General features: G+C 40.0%; 1 protein-coding gene across 2 annotated transcripts in view; it reads right to left on the bottom strand.

The window, feature by feature from the left end:
* The window catches only part of LOC118007357 (cleavage and polyadenylation specificity factor subunit 3), a 43,625-nt gene that overhangs the window by 13,934 nt on the left and 3,667 nt on the right, over nt 1-26,024 (bottom strand). Inside the window, exons 2-12 of one of the 2 annotated variants that reach the window (XM_035000414.1) lie at nt 25,204-25,267; nt 23,764-23,861; nt 18,057-18,185; nt 16,644-16,821; nt 15,341-15,430; nt 13,412-13,562; nt 7,990-8,165; nt 6,814-6,972; nt 5,861-6,007; nt 2,151-2,303; nt 635-743 (exon numbers count right to left, since the gene is read on the bottom strand). In XM_035000414.1, coding sequence (XP_034856305.1) covers nt 635-743; nt 2,151-2,303; nt 5,861-6,007; nt 6,814-6,972; nt 7,990-8,165; nt 13,412-13,562; nt 15,341-15,430; nt 16,644-16,821; nt 18,057-18,185; nt 23,764-23,861; nt 25,204-25,267 — 1,454 coding nt within the window. Of the gene's footprint in view, nt 1-634; nt 744-2,150; nt 2,304-5,860; nt 6,008-6,813; nt 6,973-7,989; nt 8,166-13,411; nt 13,563-15,340; nt 15,431-16,643; nt 16,822-18,056; nt 18,186-23,763; nt 23,862-25,203; nt 25,268-26,024 lie in introns of those variants that run through there. The other variant, XM_035000416.1, reaches the window with a different exon arrangement.

Genomic DNA, 26,024 nt, shown 5'->3' with positions numbered 1-26,024 from the left:
GTGCCTGGCCCAGAGCGGGACCGCACTCACCGCTGGGAGGGGGACAAATTATACTGCACCTGCATGGTGCGCTAAAGCTGACCGCCGGCCCAGCTCACAGATGAATACCTAAACCCTGCTATTTCTTATCCTTTCATAAAGCACTTGTACTCTATTAGTGCTTTATTGTGCATAAAACGGAGCACAGTTATTTAACGTGATACCATATTTATGGCAAAAGTAATGGTGGCCCAGCATCTATACAGACAAACAACATAAAGGCCCAGCAAGCGATGTAAAAGTCTAGGTCATAGAGATCAAAATGCATGAGTGGGGAGTCCAAGGTTACTTCAGAAAATAAAAGTACCAGGACTCCACTGCGAAAGGTGGAAAACAGGCTTGTCAAGGGTCAGCAGGAGTAGTCAACCTTGGAGGTGAACTTATGTTCCCAATTAAGAAAAAAGTCCACAAAGAATTCAAACATTTAAATAGTTCAAGGAAGATTCCCCCCCGCATTAAGTTATGTGCATTACTAACCCATCAATTTCTATGACTTGGCTGTTACTTAAAGTTTGGCCATTAGTAAGAGAAGTTTTCGTAGATTTTGTTTCAATGTGAAAATCAATTTATATTTGATGATTAATAGTATACTTACTGGAGAGATCACAAGGAGAAAGTATGTGATAATTAAAGTTTCTTTTAACAAGTATTCCTGAGACCCGCTGGCCTTGTTCTGGTTTCTTGTCTGCTAAAAAGCCCATGACCTATTAAAAAAAAAAAGGAGGTGGAATTTCCAATTTTGGAAAACGCAATTATTCAGATACTCAATCATAATGATGCCCATTAGGCATTTAAAATCAAAAGCTGGATGCTTAACCAACTGTACCACCCAGGCGCCCCTCTAGTTAAACAAATTTTTAAATGCTGCTTACTATATTTCTTGAAGGTTTATAATGTATAATGGCCTAATAAAAACTCTGGGGGCACCTGGGTGTCTCAGTCAGTTAAGTGTCTGCCTTCAGCTCAGGTCATGATTCCAGGGTCCTGGGTTCGAGCCCCGCATTGGGCTCCCTGCTTCTCCCTCTCCCTCTGCTGCTCCCCCTGCTTGTGTGCGCTCTCTCTCTGCCTGTCAAATAAGTAAATAAAATCTTAAAAAAAATAAGAAGTAAAAACAAAAACTCTGAAAAGTCCTGTTGTAAAGAAAGCAGCTTAATTTTGTTCAACTCCGCTTCTCCTAAATTGACTGTAAAATTCCTCCCCCTCCCCAAATCTCAACCAGCAGAGCTTGGGAAATTTAATTCTTAGATTCCTAACTGAACACATTTTTCTATAGGTACAAGGTTGCTTCCATTAAACTGGCCACTGGAAAGTTTTGAGAATACGAGTTAATTCAGGAGTAAATACAACCTTCTCTGTCCTTTGGCAACAAAAGCCTCACATCTTAACTTCTGCTGACTTTTTTTCCTCTCAAACTCAACTGCAAGGAAGGATACTCATCAATTAGCCTTCTCATATCTGGCTCATTCTATATTAAAAGAACTGCTGTAAAGTTGCTCATTAATACATGTCTGATATTTAAAACTTCAGATAAATCATTAAAAAGTTCCCCTTAGAAGTATCTTAAAAAAAATCTTAACAGGAGATACAATTGCAGCTACCTTACAGCATCCCTCTAAAACCTCAGGTAAGATTTTTAACTATTTTATTTTTAAATTCTGAAAATACTGTATTTCAGCATCAAACATGGACAAATTTTTGTAAGTTCTATCATACCACATATATGTTTAAACATATGAGCCTATCTTTAGATTCTTTGGGAGAAGGACCAGTGGACAGAACAGTGTATTAGATGTAGTAATAAAACAGTAATGAATATTTGTTTATTCTCAGACACAGGGAGGAAAAGGAAGTGGAGATGTGGATTACAAAGCTACCAAATTCAACTGCACTAAGATCTAATGTACTTGAAAACTTCCTACGTGAAAAAATGAATTAGCAGGACCAGAAGACCTAAAAAAGCATATGGATAAAATTCTTATACAATACTAAGTAGACAGAAATCATCATTAAGGACATTATCTTGCTTTGATGAAAAGAAGTCTGTATTTTTAAGACGTATACATTTCCCTTTAGAAAAAACCTGGATAAGATCAGAAACCACAACCTTTTACCTTGGCTAGCTTTTCTCCTCTGAAATTCAAGGTCACAGCTTCTGTATTCCGAGGATTATGAACCTCTATGTGAACTTCATCGTTGTCCTCATATTCTCGAATCAGGGCTGCTTTCAATCTGGCCATTTCATTCTGTTCTCCATGGACTAAAATCTACATAGAATGAATTGTAAGAACAGCCAAACTATGGAAAGAGCCAAGATGTCCATCAACAGATGAATGGATAAAGAAGATGTGGTATATATATACAATGGAATATTATGTAGCCATCAAAAGGAATGAGATCTTGCCATTTGCAATGACATGGATGGAACTGGAGGGTGTTATGCTGAGCGAAATAAGTCAATCAGAGAAAGACATGTATCATATGATCTCATTGATATGAGGAATTCTTAATCTCAGGAAACAAACTGAGGGTTGCTGGAGTGGTGGGGGGTGGGAGGGATGGGGTGGCTGGGTGACAGACATTGGGGAAGATATGTGCTATGGTGAGCGCTATGAATTGTGTAAGACTGATGAATCACAGACCATACTTTGTTTCATACTGAAACAAATAATACATTATATGTTTTAAAAAAAAAAGAGAGAAGATAGTAGGAAGGGAAAAATGAAGCGGGGAAATCGGAGTGGGAGACGAACCATGAGACTATGGACTCTGAGAAATAAACTGAGGATTCTAGAGGGGAGGGGGGTAGGGGGATGGGTTAGCCTGGTGATGGGTATTACAGAGGGCACGTTCTGCATGGAGCACTGGGTGTTATATGCAAACAATGAATCAGGAACACTACATCAAAAACTAATGATGTAATGTACGGTGATTAACATAACATAATAAAATTAAATTTAAAAAAAAAAGAATGAATTGTAAGAGAGCACAGGGAAACATCCTGAGTTCGGCTTAATGATGGCCCCTATCTGACTTTAATATGTGCAACAGACATATACTTGATGTTATTAAACGTAACGACTTTGAAGGACCTCCCGTCAATCAAACTTGTACAGTTATTTTCATTCTGTTTGGCTTTAAAAATCCTGAAGTAGAACTATTTTAAGAGAAAGTACAGACACTTCTACTTCAGGTGTTCCCACTAGTGAGATATACAACTGTATGGAAGTTGGACTTTTTCTAGACTTCTATGTTCAACTGTAAAGGGCTGCACCGCGTGACTTCTGTAGGCTCTGCCGGCTTTAGACGTAGGATTCTTCAACGAAACCATTGCTATTCTTACCAATGCAGAGAACACCCAGTTTTCTTTAGGTTTCCTAATACAAGACTTTCAAAAGAAGCTTTTTATGGGGAAAGAAAAAGACTTCTGATATTTTCTTCCGTTTATTATAGTAATACCAAATAGAATACTTTGGGACCAAATGAAATTGCCTTTGAGGGGTATTTACAATAACTGTATTAGATACTGGTCTCTTCCCATTCACTTCTGTAATCTGTATTTTACAAGACAGATCATTCTTAACCTACAGACTCCTGGTAGATGATTTCTTGCCTGGGCTCACAGAAGCCTACCTAGCATCACTCCTAGGCAGAGGCATATGGCTGAGTAAAGAGCCCGGCTTTGAGGCCTGGCTGCTCAAACACAAGTCCTGGCTCCTTAAGCGCTTCCTAGCTACGGAAACTCGGGCAAGTTACTTAACATCTCAGTTTTCTCATCTACAAATAGTTGTTGGTTGTAAGGAGTAAGCAAGTTGATGCATGTAAACCAGAGTACACGGTGCCTGGCTGGCTCAGTCAGTAGAGCATGTTACTCTTGAGCTCGGGGTTGTAAGTTTGAGCCCCATGTCAGGTGTAGAGATTGCTTAAAACATGAGTACAGTACCTGGCACATGGTAAATAATCAACGCTAACTGTTACTTATGGTTACCACTAACACTGTTGTTATTCTATCACGCAGATATACTTTTGCTGACCTGGTTACTGAAGAAAGGTAAGCATCAAGTTCAATCCTGTCAGCAGAAAGAGAGCCTGGAGAGCAATGAAATGGGACTGAGGATGAAGCAGTGATTGCCGAGAGAAAGGGCACTACCACACTTCCTCCCCGGCTTTAACACGTGGGAGCATTTCCATGAACCACATACACCAGGGAACCCCTGTGAGGAGCCTGCACTGTGACGAAATTCACAAAGCTAACAAGTAGGTGAGGGATTTTTCTCCACCCAAGACTCTGCTTATCAAGTAAGGGCCGCTGGCAAATCCCCGTGAGGACTTCCAGGCTAGAAAGAACTCAAAAATTAACAGAAGAGCACATGAAAGGATGCTCAACATCATTAGTCATCAGGGAAGTGAGAATCAAAACCACAATGAGATACCGCTTCACGCTTATTAGGAATGGCTGTAGTCACAAAAAGGCAAACAACAAGTGTTGGCGAGGATATGGTGAAATCGGAACGCTTGTGCCCTGCTGGGGGGATGCAGAATGGTGCAGCCACTTCGGGAGTTGAGTGACTCCTCCAAAAGTTAACAGAATGACCCTATGATCCGGCGAACCCACTCCTCGGTGTATATGCAAAAGAAGTGAGAACAGGGGCTCACACAGATACTCAGAGGCCAGTGTTCACCACAGCATGCATATTCCACATGCATAGGTGTGGTCTATACAAACAACAGAATGGTCACCCACACAGAAGAAGGGGGTTCTGATACGTGCTACAATATGGATGGACCTTGAGCACATTCTGCTAAGTGCTGTAGGATTTCACCTTCATGCAATACCTAGGCCAGGCATATTCAGAGAGACAGAAAGTAAACTGCAGGTTACCTGGGGCTGGGGAGGAGGAAATGGGGAATTTTTCCTTAATAGGTACAGTTTCTCTTGGTTGCACAACACCGTGAATGTGATTCATGCCACGGAACTGCACAACTTAAAAATGGTTAAAATTGCAACTTCTATGTTATATATATTTTACCACAATGAAAAAAATTTAAGGAAAAAAACAACTAACAAAAGGCTATTTCGTCTAAACTACTTTTCAATAAATCTAGAAAGGGCACTTCATCTGTTTCCCACACACACACGTTCCCCAAGTGTTCTGTTGATTAAAAATACATATATTTTTTTAGCTTTCCTTTCTTATTCCCTCCCCAGTCCCACCAAAATAGAATTGTTATTTTCGTATTACATGAAACTTAAAAATATAAACAAATCACATCAGTAAAGAGCTATGTGATTTCCTATCTGGATCTTTAATTTTTACTATTATGTGATTTGTCTTTCTCTCTTTCAGTATTACTAAGCATTTACTCCATGCCAGGCACCGTATTACATGCTTTAGATCTATGTTCTCTCATCCCTTCCTCACAATTACCTTACGAGGTAGCATCATCATCCCTGTTTACAACTGGGGCACAGAGAAGTTAAGTAACTTGCCCAGGGTTACCCAGCAAGTAAGGGGTGGAGCTGGGATTCCAAACAAGTCGTCGCAAGCAAAGCCTGTGCTCGTAAGTTACTGGGGAGAATGGGGGAAGGGCACTGGAGTTGGGGCTGGGGGATCTGATGAGGGACCTCGGGTAAATGGACACACGGTGCACAGCTTGCCCAACTCAGAGGGGAGCTGCAGAGGTCGGGTGCAAGTGCTCGCAGAAGCCTTCTGCGAAACGGGACGACCCTAATGACAGACAGCGTCTGATTTGAAAACCAGCTGCGGCTTCTTGCGTATGTTTTCGTCCCCTTTAATGTTATAAATCAAATTCACAGACTAACCACATGAGGCGGTTTCAAAGCACGAATAAATTCACTGGTTTGCTGGTAATCTGTGTGAGCAGAGAAAGAAATGTAATCAACAGACATTTTCAGTGGTAACTTCTGTCCAGACATGGTAGTGATTTCTTCTGGCTCAGACATGATATGCTGTTAAAAAAAAAATAAAAATAAAAGAAACAAAACAAATAAACTACCCAATCAGAAAAGAAAAGGCACATTTTCTACTTGTTAATGCAGCCACAAATTCTTACATTAAATTTGGGACCTTTAGCACAAAAAGCATTCTAACAATTGACTTAGTAAATATCACACACTTATTTTCTTGGTCGAGCAAATATTTAATCAGGAAAGTAAGCAAGTTAACTAAAATTCAATGTACTTGGAGTATTGGAAGTGGCAACTGTAACTTATGATCAGAAAGGCAAACTTGGATTCCCAGCTATTCTCCTGCTCTAAAAAGTCACTTTTCAGACAGATCTGTTTCTGTTCTGGAAATCTATTTTAAATACATAGCCAACACTGTCTGTGTGACTTAAGAGAATACGCTAAAGTAATAAAAAACGGTCTAAATGGAGAATCACGAGGTATTTTAAAAAATAAGAGAAGTTCTAGAAGAGGAGAGAAGAGGACGTGATGCTTGGATGTTCAGAAACTGCCTCTGGAGCTCTGCACGCATTTCCTACCATGCGTACCTCCCTAAGAGTCAACATCAACTGTTGTGTATCAACAGGATGATGGGCAATCGACCCAAACACCTTCTGTGACCTTTCAAGAGAATACACACTGGCAAACTTCTTCTTCACTGAATGAGGGTATCCGTGTTTTTGCGTTTGTCTCAAATAGGTTCCTTTCCATAGTTTTTACTGCGAATAGACGGGTGCTTCTCAGGCTGTAATGGGCCGCCTTGGCAATTCTGATTAGGAATAACACGGTGGTCTAAGACCATGGCTGACCTTGGCAAGCGTCCCTTCCACACAGTACCCTGCTATAATGACGCCGTTCCTCTTATCCGTGCACCAGCTTTCAAAGAGCTCTCTGGATAAGCCGCTCTGCATCATGCCTGGGGAGGCCATGACGACGCTGGGGCCAATGTCATCAAAATGATCCATGCTCTAAGAGGGGAAAAGGGATGGTAAAGGCATGCTGAGTACCAGGGTTTGGCAAGGCATTCCTCGTTTTCAAAGAATAACGAAAAGCTAGGTAAAAAGATTAATCACACTACTGAAAGGGCCTCAATGAGACTAGTAAACATTTTAAGTCCAATTTCTAAGTTCCTAAACAATGTAGGCTAGGAATAAAAGGAGAACAAAGTGATAAAAGGCAGTTAGTTCACACTGACCTTTTAAATCTCCTACTGATATTAATGGGCTGTTAGGACCATTTTCATTGCTAAGGAGGTGGGCAGGAAAAAAAGAGTCAAAACGGCTTTCTATCTGCCCAAGATAGAACTCTGAAAGAATTTTCCCCTCACAATGGCCTTGCGTACTTCATAAAGATTTTGAGCTGGCCTAGAAATCCAACCAGAATGTTTAACATTGTTTCTAGGGAAAACTTGGCTCTAACTCGTAAAAATTAACTTAAAAAATACTTCATGAATGGAGCCCATTTATAACTGGAAGATGACTTACAACTTAGATAATCTGGGGCATAATTTATTAAGATTAAAGCATTAGTTTCAATAAAAATATCTTTCTAAAACTATTTTTTTAACTAAAGAAAATCAGATTTTACTGTTTATTGAATGCTCTACAAAAGTGATGACAAAAGTTTTCACACACGGAATTTGCAGTGGAAATCAAAAAGATGATTAGGTTAGAGTACGAATGGAAAAACTTAATATATAATGTAAGAGTATTTTTCTCATCAGGACCTCCTGTTTCCATGGCAGCGAGACCCAACTTAATCAGCAACAGTAAATACTGAGAATGTATACAGACTTGGAACAAGTGGCAAAAATTGTTAAGCAGAAAAGAATGCCAGTTGCTAAACTGTTGTTTTCATGAAGAAAAACGGTGCCTGCTAGAGAAACAGTGAGACCTCAGCAAGAAGGACTGGGCCTCAGAATCAATGGCAGTAGCTGTGAGCGCTACCGACTCCTCTGTGTTTACGGGTCCTTCCTCAGCACTCACCTTGAGGTTACTAATGTGCTTGAAAACAAAGGGATTATTGATGTTGATCTGTTTGCGGATTTTGTCATTCATGGCATTTACATACGTCTGGTATACTGCCATGCACTTCTTGGCCAAAGAGGATGCGTAGTATATGGGAATATCATGGAGTTCTGGGTGATTCTGCCAGTACTCATCTAGAGAGATTTTATAAGAAACAAATTTCATTTTGTTGTGTGGGGTATATAGTTCAAATAATAAACGAATTAGAAGAAATTCAGACAACCAAGAAATAAAGCCTAGAATTATGTATATACAACAGTATTTATATATATATATATATATTTATACAACTATATATATATTTCCCTCTCTCACAATTTTTGTAAATGACTAATTTATGTGTTAATAGCAGATATCAAGGTTTGGACTGCCCTGGGGTGTTAGAAATACAATTTGTCATTACAAGCACACACAACAATTCGTTCAGCATGTCAGCTCTGTCTGTAGTAATTACTACCCCGGTTAAGGGTAAGCCCCATTCAAGACACCGCTGTGCACGGCGCTGGAAAGCCGGCGGGGGGGGGGGGGGGGGGGCGGGTCTTGGCTGTTTTCCTTGAGGCCATCTCCTCTCTCCGGTCCCTTCTGGTCCTTTCCACAGTAGGCCTCATCCTCACGGCTCTGCACCTGGTAGGCCTCTCACAGGGCTCGGCCCTGCCTGCAGACACCCAGGTAATAGTAAGTGGGTGCTCCTTCCTGGGACGCATTCCTAGTAGATCTTGCCTTCTGCCCTCAGGAGGGTCCCTGTTCCACGCTGGCTTCCCATTTTTCCTGGACAGTCTGGGGACACCAATACCTTCCAGTACATTCCATCTTGCTTTAGTCAGTCAGCTTCCTGTAGGCTGCTTGTAATCGAGGCTCTAGTTCCTGCCCCTTGGTTTCCCTGGTGGCCCTGCAGCCCGGAGGCAGGGATGGCTAGCGGCACGAGCAGTGGCTGCCATTTCCTGGGCGTGCTGAGCAGGGCTCCCATAGGCGTCTGCGACCACAGAGAGAGCACACAGGGTCCGCATCTTACAGAAGGAATGGAGGCTCAGAAATACCAAACCCTGTGCCCAAGATCCAAGATCACACACCAGAATGTGGGTAGCTAGGATTTGATACCCACAGGTGGCCCAAGGCTCTGGGATGCAGCCTCTGGTTAGAAAGGGTGCTCCTTCTTTCAACACATGTTGGCCCCTCTTGTGCTTTAGCTCCGGGCCAAGGCGCAGAGGCTCTCGTGGAGCAGCGGGAGGGACTTCCAGGGTCTGAGGGCTCCTGGCCCTGGCTAGGCTAACATTTTTTTTTCAAATTGAAGTGCCACTGACATATGATATCCTATTAGTTTCAGGTGTATATCATAGTGATTCGATATTTTTATACACTACAAAATGATCCCCATGGTAAGTCTAGCTACCATCCGTCACCAAAGTTACTACAATACCACTAACTATATTCCCTATGCTGGTTACATTTCCATAACGTCTTTATCGTCTAACTGGAAGTTTGTACATTTTAATCCCCTTCACCTGTTTCGCCTGACCCCTAAGGCCTCCTACGTCTGGTAAACCAACAGTTTGTTTCCTCTATCTATGAGCCTGTTTCTGTTTGGTTTGTTCATTTGTTTTGTTTTTTAGATTCCACGTGTAAGTGAAGTCATATGGTATTTGTCTTTTTCTCTTATTTCGCGGCTGAATACCCTCTAAGTCCATACATGTTGCAAATGGCAAGATTTCATCCTCTTTTGTGGCAGAGTAATATTCTCCACTGTCTCTGTATACCGTATCTTCTTTATCATTCATTCATCAGTGAACACTTAGGTCATTTCCATGTCTTGGCTATTATAAATAATGCTGCAATGAACAGAGGGTGCATATATGTCTTTAAATCGGTGTTTTCATTTTCTTTGGATAAAAACCCAGAAGCAGGACTGCTAGATTATATGGTATTTTGATTTTTAATTTTTTGAGGAGCCTCCATATGGTGGCTGCACCGATTTACATTCCCACCAACAGTGCACAATGGTTTCTTTGCTCCACATCCTCGCCAACATTTATCTTTTTTTTTTTTTGTCCTTTTGGTAATAGCCTATCTGGCAGGTGTGAGGTGGTATCTCATCTCACTGCGGTTCTGATTTGCATTTCCCTTGAATGATGAGTGATGTTGAGCATCTTTTTATGGGCCTGTTGGACATCTGGATGTCTTCTGTGGAAATATGTTTTTCCAGTTCTCTGCCCATTTTCTTAATCAGGTTGTTTTTTGATTTTAGGTTGTGTAGGTATATTTTCGTTATTAACCCTTTACCAGATGTATGATTTGCAAATATCTTCTCCCTTTTTGTTTTGTTTAATATATTTTATTTATTTATTTATTTTTGAAAAAGATTTTATTTATTTGACAGAGACATAGTGAGAGCGAACACAAGCAGGGGGAGTGGGAGAGGGAGAAGCAGGCAGCCCGATGCGGGGCTCGATCCCAGTACCCTGGGACCATGACCTGAGCTGAAGGCAGATGCTTAACGACTGAGCCACCCAGGCACCCATGTTTAATACGTTTTAAAGAGTTCAAGAAAATTAGCCTGGTTCTAACTTAAACTTACAAAATCAAAACTTATTTCTAAATACTAGTGCATGACCTGAAAAGAATGTTGTGATCACAGTCCCAAGATGTGGAAGGTTTTAAAAACAATTCAGTAGAAGTTTACAGTGAGTAACAGACCATAACTTATTACCTTAGAGAGACACTAAATTCTGGGATAGTTTTAAATAAAAATGTACTCTCAGTATTTCAAAGAGTTATCAAAATTAGGCTTTTTGTAGTCAGACTTTGCTAGTTACAAAATAGGACTGCCAGAGTTAAAATTGTTACTGCACACTTAAAAACAGAACAGTAACATTACTGTTTGACTATATTTTTTTAAAAAGCTGCCAAACAGTTTCTGATAATATAGGAAAACTGTGGGCAATACACTTTTAAAGGAAGTCTTATTTTAGGGGAAAACTCTCATTAAATCCCAAAATATTATAAGAGTAGTATGGTCAAAAGGTATCATTTATTCTCCTAGGCACACCTGCATTTAGGAAATGTGTTAAATGCCTAGTATGCAGTTTACAATTATTATTTACATATTATTTCTAATTTTTACAAACCTTATGGAGATTCATCTCCATCTTATAGATTAGGAAATAGGCTTAAACAAAGGTTGAATAGGGAGGGAATATTATTTTTCTACTTGACCATAAGTAAAAACTCTATAGAAGGACAGGGACTTTTCCTGTCATACACGTGAAATATTTCCTGCTTTGCCCTCTGGTTTATTCTGCTCATGTTTTTACTGATGTAATTAAAATTTTTAATGGTGTCAAAGTTTTCCATACACTTTTATTTCTCAAGTACCTTGCAGTGCATTCTACATACCAAGGTCATATTACTTCTATTTTTTGCGTGTATTTTTATGTATAAATTTTAAATATCAAAGAAAAGTTAAATAACTTGCCCCAAGGCCACATGGCTAGAACACAGATGAAATCTGAAACCAGTCATTCAAATGGCTATCCTCTATTATACTACATCGTAAGGGAGAATTTAGGTGAAAAGGAGCAAGCAATCACATAGAGCAGTCCTGGTTCAGAAAAGGAATCATAACATACGCCCTGATGGTAGACTTGCCAGATAAAAATACCAAATGCCAAGTTAAACTTGAATTTCAGAGAAAAAACAAAAGATTTTCAGGGTAAGAATATATATTAAATATTTGGGACACTTGTGCTAAAATAGTATTCATTATTTATCTGAAATTCAAGTTTAACTGAATTAAACGTGTGTCTTATATTTTTATGTGCTGAATCTGGCAACCCAATTTGATGGTAACAACATGGTTTCCCCTTCCCAATTTCCTCTGTTCTTCAAATTACTTTGTTATGGAGACTTTTTATTTATTTAACTTATTTTAAAGACTTTAGTTATTTTAGATAGAGAGAACATGAGCGGGGGGGGGGGGGGGGGGACGGGCAGAGGGAGAGAGAGACTCTCCACTGAGCAGAAGCCCAACACAGGGCTTGATCCCACGACCCATGAGATCATCACCTGAGCCAAAACCAAGAGTCAGAGGCTCAACTGACTGAGCCACCCAGGCGCCCCCATCATTTTAGTATTTCAAAAAACTAGGGTTCAAAACAGTATGTACTCCAATCCTAGTTAAAAATACACAAATGGGGGTGCCTGGGTGGCTCAGTCATTAAGCATCTGCCTTCGGCTCAGATCATGATCCCAGGGTCCTGGGATCAAGCCCCGCATTGGGCTCCCTGCTCGGTGGGAAGCCTGCTTCTCCCTCTCCCACTCCGCCTGCTTGTGTTCCCTCTGTCAAATAAATAAATAAAATCTTTAAAAAAAAAATACACAAATGACTGGAAAGATGTTAAATCTGGATAGTGAGAAAGTGGATGATATCCTTTTTCTGCTTTTCTCTGTTTTTTAAATACTTCAATGAGCATGTATAAGTTTTTTTGTAATAAGAGGAACAATGGGTGCCACTTTCTGTGTATATTTATACTTAATGATCCCTTCTAACTCAACCATTCTGCGATGCTATTTGGGGAAAGCGCTCTTCTTAAAGACTGTATACAGCTTCAGTGTGAAGAACTAGAAATGGTTACATAGAGCTCTTGCTCTCACTTCCATCTGTAGAATAAGGCTAAGTCTATCCCTATTACACTGAAAAGGAAAAATGGAGTAAATGACCCCAGCTCAAAAGCTGATCTGTAAGAGATAGGACATGGTAGGAGCTGCATTTTCTGCATCCTAAGCCAGTCCAGTTTTCTCTCGGTCCTTTTTTCTAACTGCAAGTCAAATTTACCCTTAGAAGTCTTGAACTAAAAAGTCTCCCTAAGTGGCGCACCTGGATGGCTCAGTCGGTTGAGTGTCCAACTCCTGATTTCAGCTCAGGTCATGATTTCAGGGTGCTGAGATCGAGCCCCACATGGGGCTCCGCGCTCAGGGAGGAGTCTGCTTAAGATTCTCTCCCTCTGCCCCCCGCCCAAATAAATAAGTATTTTTAAAAACTACTAAAATGAGGGATACCCTTACTGATAAAAATTTTCTTTGTATCATATATTTCCCACAGGCGGTACTGCTGGGTCAAAAGGTGACATATTTTTAGGACTCCTGAGGCTCACTGCAGAGAGTTCTGAGGCTGTTGGCAACTTCCAGAAAAGGGTACCACTCATATTCCCAGTAGCAGCGCCCAAGGGTCACTGTTTCTCTGGGCTTTTACAGCACTGCATATTTTTAGATGCAGAAACTGAAGCCCAGAAAGGCAGAATGACCTATCCGAGGCCAGGCAATTACCTTGATAGAAAGGCACTCCACAAGATTTTGAGAATCTCCCAATAAAAAGGAAAAGGCATACCTAAAATTAAGAGCAGCTCCTGAGCCCTTCCAAGAGCAAAGACAGGAATGAGACCTCTGCCCCCTCTGTTTACAATGTCATGAACAGTGTTACAGAATCTTGCTTCTCGCTCTTCACGCTTCTCATGGATATGGGTCCCATAAGTAGATTCCTAAATGACATGTTAGAAGTATGAGACCGAGACTGATGCTTGCCAGAGAATACAAAAGTTAAACGTCAATAAAATGCAGCAGCAAAGTGATTCATTTCTCCATTAACATGCCATTTACTTGAACACATTGTTATAATACTAATTGAAAAGAAGAGCAAATAAAAACGTTAGAATTCAGATCTGACTAAGCAGTAAAACATTTTTAGAAAAAGGAATCAGGAAAAAAATTTTAAATAAAGTATCTTCCCTGCTCAAGATAATTCTTTTTATTTTTTTAAACCATTTCGCTTTCCGTGGATGGGAAAAAGGGTATTTCTCCCACCTTTGATAAATCAGAGCTTGTAAAACAGAAATAGATATTGTTTCTTATAGTTCTCTTTAAGAATATCCCTCAAGGGGGTGCCTGGGTGGCTCAGTTGGTTAAGCGACTGCCTTCGGCTCAGGTCATGATCCTGGAGTCTCGGGATCGAGTCCCACATCGGGCTCCCTGCTCGGCGGGGGGTCTGCTTCTCCCTCTGAACCTCTTCCCTCTCATGCTCTCTGTCTCTCATTCTCTCTCTCAAATAAATAAATAAAATCTTAAAAAAGAAAAAAAAAAAGAATATCCCTCAAGCCTCACTAGGTGTGGCCCACTGGCCAGCTGCATGGGCATCCCCGGGAGCTTGTTAGACGTGCTGAATCTTAGGCCCCAGCCCAGACCTACTGAATCCAAATCTGTATTTTAACATGACCAGATGATTCATATGCAACATCAAAGTTTGAGAAGTACTGCTCTAAAGTACCAGATATAATGAAAATAACTTTTTTTCCTGAGGGTTAAAAAAAAAACCCATAAAAATTCCCTTAGATTAAGGTCAATTTATTTGTAGGGTACAATCAACTGAGTGAAAATGAATTCATTTATACATTGCTTAGGGACAGCAATATGCGGGGTCTCTCATACTTGGATGGTTGGGGGATGTTACGGGTGGTGAGGGAGAGACCGACAGTTCTTCAGCCTTAAGCTAAATTTACTTGATACTCTTCTATATGCCATAGGCCTAAGAGCTCTCTCTCCTAATCCCTGACCTCACTGTCACCAATACACATTTATTAATTTGTTCCTCATCAACCACCACCCCACCCCTCACCAAAAGCTCTGTACAGTTAAATTGATTTTTATTCTCCTGTGACTTGCAAACTAGTAGGCAGCCAGAACACACACAGAAAGTTAGCGGTTGCTATGACCTGAAAGACAGTAACCATGGCCAAGGCAGTGGGGTCACACCATTTCTATACAACCCTTAAGAGGTTCTATGAATTTGGGGTAATTCCCTTAGATGAAAATACTTAGGAGGTGTCCTATCATCTCTGATTCAAGGCTAGAGTTATCACATAAGAGCAAGAAGGTGGAGCTGCACTAAGAGAAGCAAAAAAAAAAATGAATTAAAAATACAAGTAGGGGCGCCTGGGTGGCTCAGTCGGTTAAGCATCTGCCTTCGGCTCAGGTCATCACCCCAGGGTCCTGGGATGGAGCCCTGCATCGGGCTCCCTGCTCAGCAGGGAGCCTACTGCTCCCCTGCTCTCTCCTCCTCTTCCTGCTTGTGCTTTCTCTCACTCTTGCTGTCTCTCTCAAATAAGTAAGATCTTAAAAAAAATAAATTAAAATAAATTAAAAAAAAACTAGTACAATTATATCTGATAACATATATTATGAAAATGAGATCATGGTATTTTTTCCACTAGAAAAAAATCCTGCATACATTACACTAATTAAAACACACAGCATTAATACTTACAATAATAAGAATATCAGGTTTAATATTAGGAATTTCAGCTGCCATTAAGTGTCTATCTTCTTGTCTTGAGAAATCACCTGTGTACAATAGCTGTGAAAAACAAAGCCAGAAAGTTAGGATTTTGGAAGGTTTTGTTTTACTAGTGAGGATATTTAGCTCATAAAATCTGAAGGTGAAGTTCAGTAGGAAAAACAGCTTACAAGTGATGAAATTTAGATGCAATACTTATGTCTAATTCAAAGTGTATATCTCAGTTCGGTTATATAAACTGTCCAGTGTTTCAATTATTCACTCTAACTTGGAGGAATGATATGCTCCCAGATGTACCCAGCACAGACAACCTGTATATTAATAAACCTGAGAAGTGCTCTGGACACCTGAGACAAAAAGGGCATGATGAGGAAAGAAATCTACTAAGGTATATGGAAAAACCATCTAAAGTGGAAGACAAAAACATATGAAGGTATGCATCAAATTTCACATGGGAATTCAGATCTGCATTTGTGCTATTTTCTGCTTATTTTTTGTGCCTCTGAGCACATAGTAAGGATAAATGATTTAGCAATATTTAGTACAACTTCATGTGTAAACATTTCAAACCAATGAGCAACTGCTAACAATTCAGGACAGTATTACTCCAGAGCATTGATGCTCAGCTCTGCCTACACATAGGAATCACCTAGAAAACTTAAAAGAGGAAAAAGAAAAAAAAAAAAAAAGCCAAGGCCTGAGGCCTTCCGTCCATCTGAGGCCACACCCTCAGAGTCTGATTCGATGAGTATTTTTAAACAGGGTCCCTAAGTGACTCCAACGTGCAGCAGAGGTAAGAGCTGGTGCTGTCATCCATCTGTGTTTACAAGGATGGCGGCAAAGATCTGTTCTGATGAACCCTGGTCACTCATGCAGCGCCCTGCCCCTTCCAGGGGCTTACAGGTGAATCCCAGAACACCAAGATGACACAAATGCCCAACCACGGTTTAACGTGAAACAGGCACAGCCACAAAGAAAGCTCTGCCCTCATCATTTTTCTAAAGCACCCTGGAAAGGAATCAATCCTAGGTACTGTGAAGGAACGTTAGTCTTTTGAGAAGCTTACTTTACTCTTTCGAATCTTGATACAGGAAGTCTTACCATGGGGGTATGAACTGTGATATTTAAAAGGAAAAAGCATCAACTTAATTTTATCCTACATTTCAGTGTTTAGACACCTCGCAAGTCTTAAGGAATTTCCTTTAGTGTCACTTGGGGGCACAAAGCTCTGCATGGATTTCTCCTGGAGAGGAAGCTGCCAGAGCAAGAGTACCTTCACGCCCGCGATCTCAATCATGAACATGGCAGCTCCTAGGACGTGGCCTGCGTGGTAACACCAAAACTTGATTCCTGCAACTTCTTTAACTTCATGGAAGTTGATGGTTTCAATTTTGTCCATGCTCTCTTCCAGATCCGTCTCTGTATACAGCATGTCGTCTGCTGATATATTACTAAATATTTAAAGAGGCCAACACAGAAAATTAAGGGTAAAGTTTTTTAAAACTCTGAACTCAGAGACCATGAACAAAATAGCCGCAAAGTTCTTCCACTGTATGGATTATGCTACTTAGAATCTCTTGGACATTTTGTGTATTTTTTTTACTTGGTAATTATAGTAATAAAAACGTTTTATGTGTACAGCTACAAAGCATGATTTTAAGCAAAGTACATAATAAATTACAGCATAGTACTCTTATGATAGTATTTCTCAATGTTTTTTCCCCCAACACTCCTGAGAGAGAAACTCACTCATATACACACACACACTGAACCACAAGAGAGTTTCACATCAGGATGTGAAAAGATTTCTCTACAAAGTGTAGTGTAAGTTTTCTCCTGAAAATTATGCTAATGTACTTCCCAAAAAGCGTAAGGGAGTGATGGTTAAGGCCACAGACTCTGGTGTCAGACTGCTTGGGTCCAAATCCCAGCTTTGTCTCTTACCAGGACCATCACAGGCGAATCACCTAACCTGTGTGTGTCTCAGTTTCATCACCTGTAAAATGGGATTCATAACAACCTACATCATGAAGTTGAGAGGAAGATGAGTTAATATATGTTGAGAAGTAAGGACTGTGTCTGCACATGGTTAGCATTATTTAAGTGGTAAGCAGTATAATTACTAAGGGTAACTCTTCCATTCTTTTATATTTACACATGAAGAATAACAAATTGCCTCTTAGCTACTTTTGGAATAGACAAATTAAACAGTAAACTTCGGAAGACTAATAATTCATGCTGTAGGTATCACAAAAATGCTTCTAACTTTTCTGATTATCCTCTTACAACTGGAAAAAAACATCCTCAGGAAACTTTTTCATTTAAGATAGTAATTTGCTTTGATCAAATAATCTAAAATACAATTTCAATATATATCACTGTATCATGTACTTGATCTTAAATTTTAATAAAATCATAAAATCCTGTTTATAAAATATTGTTAGCATACCTTATAATTCACCTAAATTACAAAGATTTAGGGATGTAAAAACTTCATAAAGACTTTATGGTCAGGAAGGTGCTGGGTACACAATGGGTATTTGAAGAGTTGATACTGAATGACAAATTAATGACATCCTTGTGAATAAAAACAGTGTATCACTTCTAAACACAAAATGGTCCGTATCTTGAACTATATGTATTCTGTAGAAGCAAATTCCTGTACAAATCTAATAGAGCAATTTACCTGACTTTGACATAATCTGAAAGAAGCCATCTATAAATAGCTTTTGTAGCATGAGTCATAAATGTTCTTCCTTTGAAACTTGTCTTCTGTAGAAACCAGGGCAAAGCTCCACAGTGATCCAAATGGAAACTTAAAAAGAAACAAAAAGATTGTCAATTTTTAAAATACTCTTCAGCATAAACTATATGAAATGAAACTGTTGCTCACTGTGCAGAAAAGTTCTATGTAACAGGTGCATATGGATACTTTCAGAGCACCCAGGGTAGGTCATGTGCAGAGGGAAGGAATAGAACATCCAGTTCTGTAGACCTGGAGGCAGGGTGATCCCAAGACCTAGATCACCACCCCAGCTGAAACTGAGAGTCAGAAGCTCAACCGACTATTCTTTTGGTTTCTGTTTCATTGATTTCTGCTCTAATCTTTATTAATTTTCTTCTCCTGCTAGGTTTAGGCTTTATTTGCTGTCCTTTCTCCAGCTCCTTTAGATGTATGGTTAGCTTGTGTATTTGACACCTTTCTTGCTTCTTGAGAAAGGCTTGTAGTGCTATTTCCCTCTTAGGACTGCTTTTGCTGCATCCCAAAGGTTTTGAACAGTTGTGTTTTCATTTTCATCTGTTTCCGTGAACTTTTTAAAAATTCTTCTTTAATTTTCTGCTTGATCCATTCATTCTTTAGTAGGATGCTCTTTAGTCTCCATGTATTTGAGCTCTTTCCAAATTTCCTCTTGTGATTGGGTTCCAGTTTCAAAGCACTGTGGTCTGAAAATATTCAAGGAATGATTCCAATCTTTTGATACTGGTTGAGACCTGATTTGTGACCCAGTATGTGATCTGTTCTGGAGAATGTTCCCTGTGCACTCGAGAAGAATGTGTATTCTGTTGCTTTAGGATGGAATGCTCTGAATATATCTGTGAAGTCCATCTGGTCCAGTGTGTCATTCAAAGCCCTTGTTTCCTTGTTAATCTTCTGCTTAGATGATCTGTCCACTGCAGTGAGTGGGGTGCTAACGTCCCCTATTATTGTATTACTATCAATGTGTTTCTTTAATTTTATTACTAATTGGTTTAAATAATTGACTGCTCCCATGTTAGGGGCACAAATATTTACAATTGTTAGATCTTCTTGTTGGATAGACCCTTTAATTATGAATGTCCTTTCTCATCTCTTATTACAGTCTTTGGTTTAAAATCTAATTTGTCTTAAATAAGGATTGCCACTCCAGCTTAGAAGAGATCAACAAAACTAGGAGCTGGTTCTTTGAAAGAATTAATAAGATCGATAAACCACTGGCCAGACTTATCAAAAAGAAAAGAGAAAGGACCCAAATAAATAAAATCATGAATGAAAGAGGAGAGATTACAACCAACACCGAAGGGGCGCCTGGGTGGCTCAGTCGGTTAAGCGGCTGCCTTCGGCTCAGGTCATGATCCCCGGGTCCTGGGATCGAGCCCCACGTCCAGCTCCCTGCTCAGTGGAGAGCCTGCTTCTCCCTCTCTCTCTGCCTGCCTCTCTGCCTACTTGTGCTTTCTCTCTGTGTGTCAAATAAATAAATAAAAAATCTTTAAAAAAAAAAACAACCAACACCGAAGAAATACAAATAATAAAAACATATTATGAGCAACTAACTATATGCCAACAAATTAGGCAATCTGGAGGAAATGGATGCATTCCTAGAAACGTACAGACTACCAAAACTGAAACAGAAAGAAACAGAAAACCTGAACAGACCCATAACCAGCAAGGAAATTGAAGCAGTAATCAAAAATCTCCTAACAAACAAGAGTCCAGGGCTAGGTGGCTTCCCAGGGGAATTCAGGGGAATTCTACCAAACATTTAAAAAAGAATTAACACCTATTCTTTTGAAGCTGTTTCAAAAAATAGAAACGGAAGGAAAACTTCCAAACTCATTTTATGAGGCCAGCATTACCTTGATCCCCAAACCAGACAAAGACCCCACCAAAAAGAATTACAGACCAATATCCCTGATGAACATGGATGCAAAAATTCTCACCAATATACTAGCCAATAGGATCCAACAGTACATTAAAAGGATTATTCACCACTACCAAGTGGGATTTATTCCTGGGCTGCAAGGTTGGTTCAACATCAGCAAATCAATCAATGTGATACAATACATTAATAAAAAAAAAGTACAAGAGTCATATGATCCCCTCAAAATATGCAGAAAAAGCATTTGACAAAGTACAGCATTCTTTCTTGATTAAAACTCTTCACAGTGTAGGGATAGAGGGTATATACCTCAATTTCATAAAAGCCATCTATAAAGAGACCACAGCAAATATCATTCTCAATGGGGAAAAACTGAGAGCTTGTCCCCTAAGGTCAGGAACACAGCAGGGATGTCCACTCTCACCACTGTTGTTCAACATAGTACTAGAAGTCCTAGCCTCAGCAATCAGACAACAAAAAGAAATAAACTAGCATCTAATCGGCAAAAAAAAGGTCAAAACTCTCACGCTAAGCAGATGACATGACACTCTATGTGGAAAACCCAAAAGACCCCACCCCAAAATTGCCAGAACTCATACCGGAATTCAGCAACGTGGCAGAATATAAAATCAATCACAGAAAGCAGCTGCATTTCTATACACTAACAATGAGACAGAAGAAAGAGAAATTAAGGAGTCGATCCCATTTACAGTTGCACCCAAAACCATAAGATGCCTAGGAATAAACCTAACCAAAGAGGCAAAGGATCTATACTCAGAAAACTATATAACACTCATGAAAGAAACTGAGGAAGACACAAAGAAATGGAAAAACATTTCATGCTCATGGACTGGAAGAACAAACATTATTACAATGTCTATGCTACCTAGAGCAATCTACATATTCAATGCAATCCTTATCAAAATACCTTCAACTTTTTTCACAGAGCTGGAGCAAATAACCCCAAAATTTGTATGGAACCAGAAAAGACCTCGAATAGCCAAAGGAATGTTGAAAAAAAAAAACACAAAAAAACCAAAGTTGGTGGCATCACAATTCCAGACTTCAAGCTGTATTACAAAGCTGTCATCATCAAGACAGTATGGTACTGACACAAAAACAGACACAAAGATCAGTGGAACAGAATAGAGAACCCAGAAATGAACCCTCAAGTGTATTGTCAACTAATCTTTGACAAAGCAAGAAAGAATATCCAATGGAAAAAAGACAGTCTCTTCAACAAATGGTGTTGGGAAAATTGGACTACCACATGCAGAAGAATGAAACTGGACCATTTCCTCACACCATACACAAAAACAGACTCAAAATGGATGAAAAACCTAAATGTGAAATAGGAAGCCAACCAAAATCCTAGAGAACACAAGCGGCAACCTCTTCAAAGGCGGCCGCAGCAACTTCTTACTAGACACGAAAATGAACTACTGGAACTTCATCAAGATAAAAAGCTTTTGCACAACAAAGGAAAACAGGACAAAACCAAAAGACAACTGACAGAATGCGAGAAGAGGGGCGCCCGGGTGGCTCAGTCGTTAGGCGTCTGCCTTAGGCCCGGGTCATGATCCCGGGGTCCTGGGATCAAGCCCCACATGGGGCTCCCTGCTCAGTGGGAAGCCTGCTTCTCCCTCTCACCCACTTGTGTTCCCTCTCTCGCTGTGTTTCTGTCAAATAAAATATTTAAAAAAAAAAAGTGAGAAGATATTTGCAAATGTCTTATCAGATAAAGGACTAGAATCCAAAATCTATAAAGAACTTACCAAACTCATTACCCAAATTGCAATAATCCAATCAAGAAATGGGCAGAAGACATGAACAGACATTTCTCCAAAGAAGACATACAAATGGCCAACAGACACATGAATAAACGCTCAACATCACTTGGCATCAGGGAGTGATCAAAAACCACAATGAGATACCACCTCACCCCAGTCAGAATGGCTAATATTAACAAGTCAGGAAATGACAGGTGTTGGTGAGGATGCGGAGAAAGGGGAACCCTTCTACACTGTTGGTGGGAATACAAGCTGGTGCAGCCACTCTGGAAAACAGTATGGAGGTTCCTCAAAAAGTTGAAAATAGAGCTATCCTATGACCCAGCAATTGCACTACTAGGGATTTACCCCAAAGATACAAATGTAGGGATCCGAAGGGGCACCTACACCCCAATGTTTATAGCAGCAATGTCCACAATAGCCAAACTATGGAAAGAGCCCAGATGTCCATCAACAGATGAATAGATAAAAAAGATGTGGTATATATATGCAATGGAATACTACTCAGCCATCAAAAAATGAAATCTTGCCATTTATAATGACGTGGATGGAAATAGAGGGTATTATGCTAAGCGAAATAAGTCAATCAGAGAAAGATAATTATCATATGATCTTACTCATATGTGGAATTTAAGAAACAAAACAGAGGAGCATAGGGGAAGAGAGGTAAAAAATAAAACGACGAAATCAGAGTGGGAGGCAAACCTAAGAAACTCTTATCATAGGAAACAAACTGAGGGTTGCTGGAGGGATGGGGTAATTGGGTGATGGACATTAAGGAGGGCACGTGATGTAATGAGCACTGGGTGTTATGTAAGACTGATGAATCACTGACCTCTATCTCTGAAACTAATAATATATGTTAAGTAATTGAATTTAAATAAAAAATTTTTTAAAAAGCTCTATTGATATGAATAATATTGAAGAAATAGGTACTGGTTCATCTGACATTGTAATATCTTCACGGATATATGTTAAGATTTTATGAGGAAGATGAATTCCATTTAATTGGAAATTGCTATTATTTCAAAATAATGCAATGCAATACTCTTCAATTTTAGTAACTGTTTTAACACAGTTCTTTAACATAGTTTTTAACACAGTTCTTGAAATATGAAAGAAATAGACAACAGTGTGTAATACTGTCTTTTTACAATAAAGCCTTAGCAAGTGTCCACCCACGAGGACACAGTTTTTCAAACTGAGGAAAATGTTGCAATGAAAGAATATGTTGTAAGAAAAAATAAACAAACAAATACACTAAAGCCTTACCTTTGGAAAATAAATGCTGGAAAATGGCCCAATTAAAAAAAAAAAAAAGCAGCAGCAGCTCAACCAACTGAGCCACCTCGGTGCCCCTAAAATTCTTTTTTTCTTTTTTAAATATTTTATTTATTTATTTGACAGAGAGAGACACAGTGAGAGAGGGAACATAAGCAGGGGGAGTGGGGGAGGGAGAAGCAGGCCTCCCGCCGAGCAGGGAGCCTGATGCGGGACTCAATCCCAGGACCCTGGGATCATGACCTGAGCCGAAGGCAGATGTTTAACGACTGAGCCACGCAGGCGCCCCCCTAAAATTCTTTTTATTAAGCATCCGACTCTTGGTTTTGGCTCAGGTCATGATCTCAGGGTCCTGGGATCGGCCCGGCAATGTTGGGCTCTGTGCTCTGTGGGGGAGTCTATCAGAGATTCTCTCTCCCCCAGCCCCAGCCCTACGCCCCCACTCTCGTGCGTGCTCTCTCTAAATAAATAAATCTTTAAAAAAGATTTTTTCTATTAAGTAAACTCTACCATCAACGTAGGACTCAAACTTACGACCCCGAGATCAACAGTTGCATGCTCTGCTGACTGAGCCAGCCAGGTGTCCCAGATATTCTTTTAAAACATCAGAATCTTAAAATCTGATAATGATCTTTATAGTAAAAGTTCTTGAAAAACTGTGTCGTTAATAAAGAAAATAACTTACTGACTAATTAACAGGAGATCAATCTCAGCTGGGTCAATTAAATCAATATAAGGAAGAGCATCCATTCCTTCTAGGCCAGGGTGGATCCCACAGTCCAACTGAAAGAGACAGAAAAAAGGATCACAATCTCCTACACTTTTTATTTTTTTAAGATTTTATTTATTTATTTAATTGACAGAGAGAGAGAGACAGCGAGAGAGGGAACACAGGCAGGGGGAGTGGGAGGGGGAGAAGCAGGCTTCTGGCCGAGCAGGGAGCCCAATGCAGGGCTCGATCTCAGAACCCTGGGATCATGACCTGAACCGAAGGCGGATGCTTTAACAACTGAGCCACCCAGGTGCTTCCCTCCTACACATTTTATTAACACTTACTTAATAGACAATATTTATAACAAATACATCACACACATAATCAAGATGGACTGTATACACCAACATCTGCAATGCAATTCTTATTAAACATTTCAAATATGCCATTAACAATTCTCACTTCCCAAAACAAATATAAAATAAAGCTCACATTTAAGCCACAGGATGCAAGATAAAAAATACCTTTTCAGCTAGTTTCTGTGGTCACTCTAACAATGGGTGAACTCTTTTTCAAAAACTTTGATATCGGAAGATGGTGGGCATTTTAGTTTATAGATTTCACTACTCCCGGATCTGGCTATACTGAGAAGAAAGTAATCAGAAGTGGGAAACTTACCAGAATAGGGCAACTGAAGTATTTTAAGGCGTTGGGGAAGGAATTCTTAAAGTCAGCCATAATGAGTTACCTATTCATTTTGGGGGCATTACTAGCACATGAATACAATAAATGACTAAAATATCTTACACCTGCCTGTTCTTGAATGATTGGGAGAAGTAGAACCACAGGAACACGATGAGCCACAGAAGTGCCTTTCTAGTGAGGACTATGTAAATCATCTCTCCTAACCTCTCTTTCAGGTAAGGAAATGGGCTTAGAGGAACTCCAGCCTGCCCTGCCCAAGGTCAGGGGCCATGATGCAAACTTAGGTATCTAAGCTGCTGAACCAGGGCTCTGTCAGCCCAGGCTGCATGGGGGTGGCTGGAACTCTGCATGGGTTCGGGCACTCAGTTCCTTGGCGCTCTTCCAACAGGGAGTGGTGGCGGTGGGGGTGCGGGGGTGGGGCAGTGAGGTTGGCTTGACCCTCCAAGAGTGGAAGAGGGATCTTGAAGAAGCAATAGCTCAGGAGAGCTGGTTGACAATTTTACAATCTTAGAATACACCTTCTCAGTTTAATGTTGTGTCAAATTACTAAGTCGAAGTGTATTCAGTTATTCACATTAATCTTACACAGCACAGACATATACCAACTATGACATTTTTCTGGGAGCTAAACAGAACTACAGTCCTAGAAAAGATCTAACCCCCAACGCAGACAGAGCCGTACTATTATCCAGACTACAAAATAATTACCATTATTTTTCTTCCTTTGAACTCCAGGATAATACATGATCTTCCTACTTCTTGCCCAGCTCCACTGCAAACATTGAAGGGGAAAAGATGATTAAAAACAATCAAAATCAAGCCCAATAAATCCAAATATTTTTACAACTTAAATTATGCCCCATTTGATGATAGCACTTATCTGAGGCAGGTAAGAGTTCGAGAAACTTACAAAGATAGGGAAGAAGAGTGTCTACGTGGGAAAAGATGGAAAGTGACCCTTGGGAGTCGAGGGATTTTGCAGCTGCTAAGATATGGGAGGGGATGGTACAGATACAAGAAGCCCAAGGTTAAATTCAATCTTCTGAAGGTTAGGGTTAAATCATGATGTAACAGAAATCTCAGTTACACACATTATGGGCTCACACTTCTAGGATCAGCACTTAAGTGAAACTCAAAGGCACTTCAAAGTTCTTTCACTGCCTTTCTGAGCACAGTATGTATTTACATTTTACATTATAGCTTAAATTTAAATAGACTAATTTTATTCAGAGCCGTGCACTCAGGGCCTCTGCCCTCTAACTTGTTTCAGGATACTGGATGCCAAGTACTTCAACAATTTTCCTTTCTTCTTAAATGAATACAACAGCCTTAATTTCCAATTATCACAAGATGCACCTGAAGCTAAACCTCACCTGTTTTCCCAGTCCCTCACCTTCTCTGTCTTTTCCCACCCATCCTAGGTAACATTTCACTCAATTCAACACCAAGCACCGTACTGTCGGTGCCTAGCATATGGAAATGCCTAGTACCTGGACCATGATCTCAAGGAACTCAGTCCACTTACTAGG

This window comes from Mirounga leonina, unplaced genomic scaffold, assembly GCF_011800145.1.
Source record: "Mirounga leonina isolate KUSES-001 unplaced genomic scaffold, KU_Mleo_1.0 Mir_118, whole genome shotgun sequence".
NCBI classification, from domain to species: domain Eukaryota; kingdom Metazoa; phylum Chordata; class Mammalia; order Carnivora; family Phocidae; genus Mirounga; species Mirounga leonina.
This window is presented reverse-complemented; position numbering and strand designations above follow the sequence as displayed.